Here is a 13,647-nt window from a genome sequence, read left to right as displayed (position 1 = left end):
GCAATGCATTGTGGGTTATGTAGTTCCTGCATGTTGTCTGTAAGCTGTGGAGAAGTTGTTACAATTTGTAAGTGTTTAGGTCCCGCCTTCCCTGCCAGGATTTCAAATGATGCAGAAAGAGAAGAACTGTTAACCAGCTGGATTTCAGCATAGAAAATGGCATTTATTCATACTTTTTTAACAGGTAACTGTGAAGGGTATATTAGGGGTTTCTGTGTTATGTGGGCCTCTTTATTAAATTTTGGTTTGGAAGCCAGAGTTCCCCTTTAAGCTGTGTTTGGAGGGGCATAAAGTAATACTGCTGCAAGGGCACATATTACTTTTCTAATTATATTGATTACATGTTTGGGCCAAAAAATTTGTTCAATAATAGGTGCTATTTTTTTATCATTAAATTAATGACTTATTAAAACAAGTCTTCTCACACAAAATGTATGGCAAAGAATCTTGCAAGCACAAATGCCCTTTATTATTAAATAAAACATAATGGTTGTTTTAAAGAGAGAGTTGATATATGTGTGTATTAAATCCTCCAGCAAAGGTACAGTTGGAATACATCCAATACATGGACAGAGAGAGAGATCATAGAAGCTTAAAGTATGTTGAAAAAATCAGTACAAGGATATAATGCCTTGTTATGGCCATTGGCCAGCTCCATTTTAAATACAGAAATAGCTAGGGCACAGTGTTTTGCTGTGAATGCTATGCAGATCCATTATTTATCTGTTCTGATCATGTGTCGCTTACATGCTTTCCCTGAAAAGACATGAGCTCATCTTTAGCATAAAATATTTAAAAGTCCTTTTGACGAGATACTTGTTTTCTTGTGACACTGCTTATTGGTTACAAAAGGTCTCACTGTCGCTCAAGTGTAAAGTTTGGAAAGCAATTTAGCCGAAACCTCACTCCCCGTTGTGACCCATTAAAAGAAAAGTGGTTCAGTCTCTACATATTGTCTCTGGGTGTCTGATGGTATCTAACATTCTCTAAACAGCAGTGCCACCTAGCAACCTTTTAACAAATCTCACATTTTTCTAGAAATTGCAAGGCAGTTTTAATATCATTTACAGTGGGCAATACATTTGCTCGTGCTGCTGTTTTTACAGAGGTGTATTAACTATTTAAATTTTGTCTTAGCATCTAAGGTAGCATTTCATGGGGAGATAATGTCTTGTTGGTGCAGAGTTCATGAAGAGGTTCTTTAAGCAGGCTTCATAGAACTATATATTTATGATTGGTTGTAGTTTATACTGCTAGATACTTGCTGCAAAAAAATGGCAGCAGAGCTGGAGAGTGAGGTAGTTGATCTGATCAATGCTCAGTAGTCTATACATAGATACCATTCTTATGGCAGAGGGGGTGGGCAAGGGGAGGAGTACCAAAAACAATGTCACATAAAAATCAAGAGCTGAATTAAGGTAATAACTTTATTTATATTGTGTCTGTAATTGAAGGAAAATGTTCCTGTAAAAGGACAGGAAAAAGAGGACAGTGAAACAGCCATTTTGTTTTGGCAATGAGTGTAGGAAAGCTGTTATTTAGGAAAGGGATTGGGCAAAGTTCAAGCTTTGTAGGGCAACAGTGCCTTATAATATGGAATCATACTGCCAGAAATACTCACCAGAGTGTCATTATACTTCAAGTTATGTTCAGTAAAATATATGAAAATAATCCCTTGCATGTTTTGCCTATTAACACATATTACAGGCTCTCTGGTTTCATTTAAAGGATGGGCTTGTTTATAGAACATCCTGACCATTTAAACATTTTTTTCAATAAGTGCAGCCAGTATATAACACTAAGGCATCATTTACTTTATTGCTGTGTATTCAGGCAGCATATACAGTAGTAAGTGTGCTGCCTAAGGAACCCAAAACAACCCCAAGTGCCATTAGTCAAACTTTTATGGGGCACTCAGTACATACTTACCAATTGTTGTGCAATTTCACTTGATTACACAACTCATATGTTTTATCCATATTGATTCCTGAAGTTTCCAGTGGGGGAAACTTTGGCACTCAGTGGGGGAACTCAATTTTCCAAGGGTGACCACGCACTCCGTGTGCCATCACCCTTACAAAAAGCAGTTGTGCTTAGATTTTTGCAGCCCCACGCCAGCATTATTGCAAGGAAATCACTTGATATGGAGCTGCAGATATTCCAGATACACCTGATTTTATAAAAGATTATATTTAAATAAAATCATTTTTTAAATACTTTGAGAATTCTTTGGTTTACAAGTGAGACTATGCAAAACTTTATAACATCTAGCCTCATAATATCCAAAAAGGGATAGTTACGGGAATTTGGATGTCATATCAGTCATCACTCAACATAATAAAATTAAAAAAATTTAAATTTTACACCAATTAATTATTTAACGCAAAATCCACTTACATAAGCTAAGCAACCTTCCTTATCACACAAAATAATATAGTATGTCATATTATACACAAAACAATACAAATAATATACCTGTGCAGATCTGAGGTTTCATTCCAAGACAGAAATAGAGTATGGCATAAAGGTATGGGAACTATTATCAGGAACACACCAGGTCTAACATTTTCTGGTAACAAATATTTCTTTACTGTGGAGCATAGTGCCTGAAATATACAAAAAAAGTAACCACTTGTGCTTATGGGCCTGCTTTCACCCGAGGGTTATAGGCTACTGTGAGAATATGAATTGTCAAAGACTGCAAATCATGACAAAATAAAGAATTAGCACTATGGGAATTAAACTGGAGTACTAATTACCAATTAAATGATTAGGGATTAGGCTTGTGTGACAATTGTGTCTTTGCCAAAATTATACAGTCATGTTCATAATACAGTCATAATACAGGTGGTTATTGAGGATGATAAAGAGCACTATAAGTTGGGAGTTTCCCATGAAGATAAATTTCTGACAGTTTTTTTCCTAGCTGCTTCCAAGAAAGCTTTATTTAATTCTTGGTTACATAAAGAACCCCCCTCGTTAGCAGATGCTATTTCTTTTATGAACCAGCTTAGTTGGCAAGAAGCCTTATTATCCAAAACCAAAGGGAATAATTCCATAGACTCTTTTAAACTGATTTGGTCTCCTTATCTTGAAGCTTGTAATTCTAATTCAGGTAAACAAATAGGACGGTTTCTTCATTTGTAAGTTACGCGTTCAGACATTCCAGTCAACGAATGGAAATTTTTCTTTCTTTCAATATGTTTACTTCCACTGGCTTAGTTAATTTTTGTTATTTTCAGTTTATTGTTGTCAGTCCCTTAAAATTGTATTCCGTTTTCAATCTCACTATGCCATCATATTGAATACATGTCTTTCTTCATCTGCATAATATTTGCTGTCATAATGTTATTACTTGTTTAATATGAAAATCAAATAAAACATTTTCAGAATAAATAAATAAGTTGGGAGTTATTTGGCCTGTATTGCAAATGAAAACAGGCTGAGCTAGCGATATCTATAAACAGCTATGAATATGTAATTCAAGAGGAAAATCTCTCCTATGCTTTTTAAAACTTATAACATCATGATTAGTGTCCCCTTGTTTGGAAAGTAAAACCTTGCATAAATGAGAAGCTGTTGTGAAAGTTTTACTCCCTCGCAATTACATAAATTTTTGTTACCCTACTGCATATTCCCTCCTCTTGGAGTAGCTTATAAAAACCCATTAAACTGTTTGACCCTACAGTTATTACCTACAGGCAAGATTTATGCCTTTGTTTTTTTTTTTTTAAGTATGGTAGAATATGGTTTTGTTTTTTTTTACCAAATTATAAATCCCTCGTTAACTTGCATTGCATTCAACTCAATGACTTGTTAGAGCTCAATGATTCCCCAGGTGAGTCTGAATCCGAAAATCCGCCATCTCAGACCTGCTGATGTTGTATATAAGTCATTGGGAGAGGTCACTATCCTATTTGGAAGTTTCTGTTGTCTGCTCTGGAAGTTGTCAGGAAAAAGCCCAAAAAAAATCAGGCAATCCAGGATTTTTTTTTTTAAAACAAAGCGTACGATTTGGATTTTGGCTCGTTTTTATCATGTTTTTTCCCGATCCGATTAAATCATGCTTTTGTAATAACAAATCGTATATTCTAGTTTGGTTGGACTTTTTCTAATAAAATAATAAGAAAAAATCAGATTTTTGATAAAAATTAACTTAGAGGTGAACCACCCCTTTAAAATTTACAATCTGCAGGGAAACTGTCTGGATTTCCCAGTTAGATATTTTGTTACTCTAGCCAATAAATACAGCTTTTTTTAAAAACTTTGCATGCATATCAGTCATTAATTGGAGTTCAGTAATAATGTACTTTATCATTGTCTAGGAAGTACAGAGGTGAGCATGGTCTGCGCAAAGGGATGCGATTTGTGTTCAGAGTTTAACGGATGTATGAAGTGTTTGCCCAAACTTTTCATCCTTTTGGAGAGAAATGATATCCGACAGACTGGGATATGCTTGCAGTCTTGCCCTCAAGGCTATTTTGATGACCGCAATCGGGAGAACAACAGATGTCTGAGTAAGTACATCTTTGCTATTGCCTTCCAATAAATGGAAATAATTTATTAGTATTACAGTTCATCAAGTTTTTCATTGCCTTGCTTTAACTTGGTCTGTCTCGTTTCCATACCTTCTACTAATTTAGTTTTCATATGATACTTAAATCATCAAAATGACAGAAATGATTTCCAGCCATTAGGCAGGGTGAGAAGGGTGGTATCAGGGCTGCTCCCCCAGGTTGCAGAAGCCCAAGAAACTGATTATTCCTGCTTGTTAAAATCAAAACTTGTCAATTTTAATTAACGTCTCTTGCAGTATGTAAATCATCATTATACTAAAACCCGGTGATAGAACTTGGATTCAGATCTGAGCCAAAGCTGATAAGTGACACCCATCCTTTCTTTTTATAATTTTACTGTGAAAGTTTTTGGAAACAAAAAGTTATAGTTACATGGTTAAGTTGGGTTGATAAAAAGACCAAAGTCCATTAAGTTCAACTCCTCCAAATGAAACCCAGCATTCACCGTACCAGAGGCCATTCCTTTAGACTAGAAGAAAATAACTTTCATTTGAAGCAACGTAGGGGGTTCTTTACAGTCTGGACAGTGAGGTTGTGGAATGGAATCCTGGGTGATGTTGTGATGGCTGATTCAGTTAATGCCTTTAAGAATGGCTTGGATGATTTTTTGGACAGACATAATCAAAGGCTGTTGAGATACTAAACTCTATAGTTAGTATAGGTATGGGTATATATTATGTATGTGAAAGTATGGATGAGTGTCTGTATGGATACTGGGTTTTCATTTGGAGGGATTCAACTTGATGGACTTTGTCTTTTTTTCAACTCTATTTAACTATACATACATACACACACTCACACTGACCCTCCATACACTCACATAGACTGCACATACCAATATCTATACTAATTGTAAATGATAGTATCACAATAGCCTACGATATTATGCTTGTCCAAGAAATATTTCAAGGACCTCTTCAAGGCATTAACTGAATCAGCCATCACAACCTCATCAAGCAGTGGATTCCACAACCTCACTGTCCTGACTGTGAAGAACCACCTACGTTGCTTCAAATTAAAGTTCTTTTCTTCTAGTCTAAAGGGGTGGCCTCTGGTACGGTGAAAGTTTTCCAAGTCTATTTGGCATAATCTCTGGTGTTTAGAGTGATGTGTGTGTCCGGTTCTATCACAAGTCTTCTGCGGATATTGACGCAGGGTGCTGAAGGAACCCTGGAGCTAGCGGGTAGTTCAGAGGTGTCAGTAGATCCAGGGTTCAGTGGCGAAACTATAGAGGAAGCAAGCCTGGAGCGCAGGGTCAGCTTCCCCTGTAGTCACTTTAATATCTGCAGACCCTCTTCCTGTGAGCGAGCAGTCAAGCACGTGAGTGCACCAGTGCAGGGAGGGGGAAGTAGATAGCCACCTGTGTAAATAGGTGTTCAACTATATGAAAGCTCAAGGAGTGTATTTCAACACAAGTTGCTTTTTTACACACGACTGACTGGGGGAAAATTTGTGCGAACTGCACAACTGTATCCTATGGTAAATAGTAGTATGACAACCAGATATCAGTTTAATTTCCAAGCCTGAAAGCAGCAGAAAAAACATTTTAATAATTTTAACAACCACAATAAATGATAACCATCACTGAGGATGCCACTGTCTAACCATGCTGAAAGTACTTTTAGCTACAAAAAGGCTCATTTCTAGTGCCTGATTTATCAGTGTTGACTGTGATTTTCAATTTTTTTGTCAGTTACAGAGTTTTTAATTAATTCTCTCTTTTCAAAAAGAAATTATATAAAATAAACATCTTTGGTACCTGTTGTTTAGGTTTAAGAAAACAATTTCTGCAAATGTGATCCCAAAAATTGATAAATCAGCCCCTATATCTAAGAGAAGCAGTGGTTGATGCAGTAATAGAAATTCTGTTGGATTTCAATTTCTTTAACGAAATCACTAAAGAGATTTAAAGTGAAGCCAGGTCTGAGCAAGTAAAGTAACTAGTGATATTTTGATCAAAATGGATACTAAGGCTTTATGTATAAAGCATCATATTTGAAAAGTTCCCAGGTATAACTTTTTTGCCCAGCTTAATCAGAAATATTTCATACTGATACTACCTTCTTGCAGCTTTAATTTCACTTGTTTTTGCACTTTTTATTAAATAAACACCAAAGTGTGCAAATATTTCATATGGAAGATATTGGTGATCATTTAACTTCCCAGTGAATATTATTTATTTGTATTTACCTTATTTTTTTCAGAATGTAAAATTAATAACTGTGAGACCTGCTTCAGCAAAAATTTTTGTACAAAATGTAAGGAAGGTTTCTACTCACACAAAGGAAGCTGTTACTCTTCATGTCCGGAGGGTTTTTCTGCAGTCAACGGCACTTCAGAATGCAGCTCTGGTGAGTATCTATGCCTTATGCCCTCATTTTATTGTCCTCTGTGTCTTCTTTAAAGCTGGGGATGTAGATGCTGAAATGACTGATACAGAGGTACTGTAAAAGTGTTGTAAAATGATTGTAAAGTCTCTACCGTGAAAAGATTAAGGTGGTGAATAGCTATATTATCCTTTATATAGTGATGGCACATTCTACATTCCAAGTCCAATAATAACTACAAATAAGTTATAGTTATTTGGCACATCAACCTCTCTATGTGCACAGACAGATGAGTTTGTACCAATACAACTACAAGCGCACATGATAAAAACACTTTTTTTTGCATGCAATAAAAACATTTTTGAGGGGCCACTGGAGCCAGTTGCAAATTTTGGGTGTGTTTGAGAACTACTAACAATTAGAAAATGAATACAAAGATCTGATCCCATTTCAGGAGTTCACATAGATGCATTTTTTAATAAAGTGCCCTCAGTTCAGCCATCTCCAGTGCATTACTGTTTTTTATGTTTTACAGTACAATGTGAAATGAGTGAGTGGGCAGCCTGGAGCCCATGCTCTAGAACAGTGAAATGTGGAAGAAAGAAAGGCATTGAAGAGAGAAGCCGGATGGTTGTGAAGGCACCTCTTGGAGACCTTGCTCTCTGTCCACCTACCACAGAGAGGAGAAAATGCACAATGCCCAAAATCCCATGTATAAAAGGTAGGTGGCTCAAAATAGCTTTTTACTAACAGACAATATGTATGGTATGTATGGTACCATGGTGCCAAAAATTGAGGATTCATTGATTGCCCTTCTAGTCCAAACAACATAGTGCAAGTTTAAAACGTGTCCTCAGGTCTTATTAATAGTTAATGTTTTGCCTATATCTATTTAGAAGTCCAGTTGGAACTGATTTTATTGGTAATTCTCAAACTTAAACCTGGGCTAATGACTCCATATTATTATGTATGGTATCCCAAAACCCAAGGTTCCGGTCATGGCTTGAACTTCAGCCTATAGCAGCCACCTTTGGCTTTGGGAGGAGCTCTCTGCTACTCAGATGCCTCCAGGACTTAACACGAGAGGACCAAGGGGAAAGCTCTGGGCAAGCGAGGGAACTGTAAGGTATAATTGGAACTGAGAACAAGGAGCGTGGTCAGGGGACAATCTGAAGTATAAAACACAGGCAGGGGTCAGTTCAGGCAGCAGATTGTCAAGGTCAGGCAGTGGTCAATAAACAGAATCAGACAATATACCTTGTTTATATAGATATGGAACATAGACCTATACTGGCTAATGAGTTACAGCAGCATAAGGGCTTTCATGACTTACACAAATCACCTGTGGCCAGATTGGCAGCAGGTGAAACAAGCTATGCTTACTAGCAATAACAAGTATAGCCATAGGAGTGAACCAGGGCCTTAGCTGTCAGCTTGCATTGAGTTGCAGTAATGCAGACAGCAAAGGAACACCAGGTCCCTGGTTCAACTCCAGGCAGGTTATCACACATTAAGGCAGGACCCCACGGACGATTATGACGCGCTGTGCAAAAACGCAGGTGCCCCATCGGATGCGACGGAAATAAGGTAAGTAATTCTATTGTCGGATCGTGTCGCTGCATTGATGCAACGCGACACGACTGTCGGATGCAGACGCTGCACGATGCGTCTGCATCCGACAGTCGTGTTGCGTCGCATCATCCGACGTGACGCCTGCGTTTTTGCGCAGTGCGTCGGATCGCAACAGAATCGTCCATGGAGACCTGCCCTTAGCCTGTTGGTGGATCCCAGGGTACGTTGCTTCTGTACCGATGCCATTTCTAATTCACTTATCCTCCTAGGGGGTGTAAGTATTTTCATAAGCAATTCCACTTGGCTTACAGTCTAACAACAGGCTCATTCCACAAGGTACAAGACTCCTTTACATTAATAGTCATCCTGGTACAAAGCACTGCAATATAATACATTTTATATTAAGCAAACATGACTTTTTAAATTAACAGTTTAAAATTTCAAAGCTTGTACTGCAAGACCTAGTAGTGCGTGGTGCTGCCTCCCCCATGCATATAAGTTTCCAATAAATGCAGGGCGAGCCACAGGCGTCTTGGCGGCTGAGCTTACAGAAATGAATTTCTGTTTACTATACTATACGGCTCCAGGAATTTTGCTGGAGCGAATTTGTAGACTCTGGTTTAGTCTGATAAGGTATCATTTGTTAAAAACAGTATTCATTAAGAGGGGCCAGCTTGCATTCTTCTAGAAACTTGGCTGGCCTTTTGCATGATATCTTCAGAACAAAAACTTACGCTAAAGCTGCAAAACAACAGCACAGGTTATAAACAGCAACGCCATTTAAAAGCAAAAAATATCTGCACCACACTGTGCTCATTAACCCACAGCATGACTATGTTCCTTCCATGTGTAAAAGGAGTTTTTGAGTAGCCAGGGCTTTCTAAGAGTGTTTGTGTGGGTAAAATACAGACATAAGAACAACTCATGCTCGCAACCATACAAATGATGTTATACTACAAAGGTGTGTGTGTGCAATAATTATGATACCCATGGCTGGAGGATGGGGAATCGGAGTGTGCTGAGCCTCTCTCTGAAGATTGTTTTGCAGATTTTTATTTTTTTTTACGCCATTGACTTTTTGAATGTGCCACCATGTCTGTTAACCATAGTGGTAGATCCAATAAATCCATTGGTCATTTGGTAAAGTACTTAGAATGTATAAAGTACATTGCAAAGTTTATATATAAAATTTCCCTGCACAAAGTCATGATTTAGCTGCACACTTGAATCCCTTATAAAGAGTGTGGGATATTCAGTTTATAAATTGATAGAATTGGAACATTTCCTTATCACTGGCACTCTGTATGTTATGTTGTTATAGATACTGACAATTCTTTTAATATTTATGGATCTTTGATTTTTTTAATATAGCTGACACTTGTGTTTAGCACCCATAATTCTTTATTGGTTGATATGGGGAACTGCACTTATTACTCATTACTGCTTATTTATAAACACTGGGTACATTTGCACCTGGGCAGTAAAATTTCCCCAGTGTTTATAAATAATCCCCTCCTTAAAGAGATACTGACACCAGAAAATAAACGGTTTTCATATCTATCATAACATTGTCTTTAAATGCTATTTATAATTTTGCCATAAAAGTATTTGCCTGATGCTTTTACATTACCTTTCTTACCCCTATGTTCCTCTATAAGGGGGCTGTCATATTTGTTCAGCAGTAATCCATTAGCATTAGAAACTCTGACAGGTTAAGTAGAGACAGTCAGGTTAGCAAAACAGTCAGGTTTATGAACTTCAAGTAACAATTACTGACAAAGGGAGAATTATCAGCTAGTTTGAAAACCATATTTCATGCGCAGGGTCCTTACATAAGGCTTAAGAGCCTCAAACACCCATGACCTGTTGCCCAGATATGATAGGTAACTTGCTCTGCTTTAACTAGCTACAAGCAATCATCCACTTCTTAATAGCTCTACTTTCTGTTCTACCCTGGGATAATTTAGTGTTACCTAGTCAATATACTAGGGGTCAAATTTACTTACCTTCGAAGTTGCGCCAGCGTTGGCTTCACCGCACTTCGACAGGCAAAGTTTTACCAGGGCGCCGCTAATTCACTAAAATCCGAAGTTGCGCTCAGGGAGGCAAAAGGTAGCGAAGTTGCACTACCGTTAATTTGTCAAGCAAATCGAAGTTACGCTAGGGATGCCTAATTTGCATACGGCGGTAAGTTAATGTACAATGGACGTATATGTAGCAGCAAATACATTACACTACACAAGCCTGGGAAAGCTTCATAAAATATATAAAAAGAATTGTTATTTTGCCCTATACATGTGCCCACTGTATAGTTTAGGTGCCATATGTTAGGAAATGTAGGGGGGAAGGAGGGTATCTCCAAAAATATTTACGATCTTTTTCAGCCTATCATCCTTAAAAAAGTAAAAGACGCCAGTGTTTTTTGGGACTTAGAAAAAATTTCAACTTTTTTTGAAGCAATCCCTATCTACTCTACTGCACTTCACCTGGTCTGAGGTGGTGAAGGCAAGTCTGGAGCAAGAGGTAACGTTCAGTAAAATGCGCAAGTTAGTGAATTAGCGTAGTTACGTCCCTTCACCATAGTGCAACTTCGCCTGGCTTAAGGGTGTGAAGTAGCGCTGGAGTAGGTCTACTTCGCTAGTAAATTGGCATCAATGATGTCACACTGGCTATTTTGCGTTAGCGTAAGCTGCTTCGCGCTGTAGTGAGTTTGCCCCTAGATCTATTTGCACATGATGGTTCAGATGGCTGCACAGTTCTAACAGTTCATACAGTAGCTCTAAACATGTATTCACTTCTCTGCACTGGATCTGGTTGCTAGGCACAAGCTTCCTTTTGTCCAAGAATACCAATACTATAATATGTATGGTGTCCAAAATACAAATAGTTTGCATGACAGTTCAAGCAGGGGAATGGCTTGTATAGTCAGACAAAAAGTTAAAGGATTTTCTAGCTCTGTTTTCATTAATTTGTAAAATAAGCTTCTTTAACTGCTTTAACTTCAATCCACATAAATAATTTGAATTGTTATATAACTTGTCCCCTTAGGGGCCTGTGCAATTGCCATTTAAGGAACTATGGTCTACATTTCCCATAACACTGTGGTATGACTGTGGTAAAATTTAGCGAGTAGGATGATTAGTTAAAAAAATAAATACAAGAGAGAGAAGTTAAAATCTATTTTTCCACTGCTGTCTTCAGGTTCTAAAGTGCTGAGCAAGTTATTCTTGCAATAATATTTACTTAACTAATCTAAAAGATCCATATAAATAACTGAATATACTGTATCAACAGCATAGATTTACAGGTGCATAATCCATTTCCCTAATTAGGTTCAATGTTGATAAATGCAAGGTTATGCACTTTGGCAAAAATAATATAAATGCAAGTTATACACTAAATGGCAGTATGTTGGGAGTTTTCTGAAATGAGAAGGATCTAGGGATTTTTGTAGATAACAAGTTGTCTAATTCTGGGCAGTGTCATTCTGTGGCTACTAAAGCAAATAAAGTTCTGTCTTGCATAAAAAAGGTCATTAACTCAAAATTAAGTAATCCTTATCAGAAAGGTCCATCTAAATATACCAGTAAACCCCCAAAGTAATGCTGCTCTGAGTCCCCTGTCAAAAGAAACACAGCATTTCTTTCCTTCTATTGTGTACACATGGGCTTCTGTATCAGACTTCCTGCCTTCAGCTTAAACCTTGCCCTGGGCAAGAGCATGCTCAGTTTGCTCCTCTCCCCCCCCCCCCTCCCTTCTCTACTGTAATCTGAGCCCAGAGCAGGGAGAGACTCAGGTAGGAAGTGATGTCACACCATGTTAATACTGCAGCTCCTATCCTAAACAAACAGAGAGTTTCTAAAGCTTTTTACTCAGGTATGGTAAAACATTCTACAGAATAAATATAGCATTCTAGCTTGCACTATTGCAGCTAATCTATTGGCAATAAAATGCCTCCGTAGCTTTCCTTCTCCTTTAAGAGGGATATAAATGAGCTGAAGAGAGTGCAGATGTGTAACTAAACTGGTTCGAGGGATAGAAGACTTAATTTCTGATGGTCAAGGTTGGGGTTGTTTTCTCTGGAAAAATGGCGCTTGCGAGGCGACATGATTACACTTTACAAGTACATTAGAGGACATTATAGACAAATAGCAGGGCACCTTTTTTACCCATAAAGTGGATCACCGTACCAGAGACTTTCATTTGAAGCACGTTGGTGATTTGAAGAAACGTAGGGGATTCTTCACAGTGAGGACAGTGAGGTTGTGGAATGCACTGCCGGGTGATGTTGTGATGGCTGATTCAGTTAATGCCTTTAAGAATGGCTTGGATTTCTTGGACAGACATAATATCAAAGGCTATTGTGATACTAAACTCTATAGTTAGTATAGATATGGGTATATATAATTTATGTGAAAGTATGGAGGGGTGTGTGTATGGATGCTGGGTTTTCATTTGGAGGGGTTGAACTTGATGGACTTTGTCTTTTTTCAACCCGATTTACCTATGTAACACCTGTTTAATATTTTCTTCCCAGAGCTTACCCTTCTTCTCTTTATACCCCAGTCTATAATAACCCCAGTCTATCGTGTATCATTGCCTTAGCATGATCAATAAATACAAAGATAGTAAAAGGCCAGACCCTTTTAAATATATACCGTATAAACTAGAGTATAAGCCTAGTTTTTCAGCACCCAAAATGTGATGAAAAAGTCTACCTCGGCTTATATTCGAGTCCGATTTGAATGGCTGCACTTCAGGACATCTTCAGCAAAACACATGCTCCTGTGGGCGCTCTGCTAACTCTGTTCAGACCCTGCAAGATGTAATGAAGCCCCCACCTCCCCCAAACAGGGCTGAGGAGGGAGGACCAAGTCATGAGGGGGGAGATTACAACAGCAAGTGTGGACAGACAGAGGTGTGACTGAAGCCTCTTCGGATCAGTGAGTAGGAGCGTGTGTTCTGCTGAAGATGTCCTAAAATGCATCTCACCCTAGGCTTATACTCGAGTCAAGCTTTCCCAGTTTTTGGAGGTAAAATTAGGTACCTCGGCTTATACTCGTATACTCGTATATACGGGTAGATGAGATGAAAAAACGTTCAAGTGGTCAGTAGATTTCTACAGTCAAACAGAAATACATACCAATTATCTTTGGAAGCAACTAAAAGTA

General features: G+C 38.0%; 1 protein-coding gene across 2 annotated transcripts in view; it reads left to right on the top strand.

Moving 5' to 3' along the window:
• The window catches only part of rspo1.S (R-spondin 1 S homeolog), a 106,795-nt gene that overhangs the window by 91,610 nt on the left and 1,538 nt on the right, over positions 1 to 13,647 (top strand). For both annotated transcript variants that reach the window (XM_018249550.2, XM_041584013.1), the window contains exons 3-5: positions 4,326 to 4,517; positions 6,782 to 6,928; positions 7,440 to 7,625. In XM_018249550.2, the coding sequence (XP_018105039.1) occupies positions 4,326 to 4,517; positions 6,782 to 6,928; positions 7,440 to 7,625 (525 nt within the window). The remainder of the gene's footprint in view (positions 1 to 4,325; positions 4,518 to 6,781; positions 6,929 to 7,439; positions 7,626 to 13,647) is intronic.

Source organism: Xenopus laevis, chromosome 2S, assembly GCF_017654675.1.
Source record: "Xenopus laevis strain J_2021 chromosome 2S, Xenopus_laevis_v10.1, whole genome shotgun sequence".
NCBI lineage: Eukaryota > Metazoa > Chordata > Amphibia > Anura > Pipidae > Xenopus > Xenopus laevis.
Note: the sequence above shows the minus strand (reverse complement) of the source record. Positions and strands in the feature narration are given on the sequence as shown.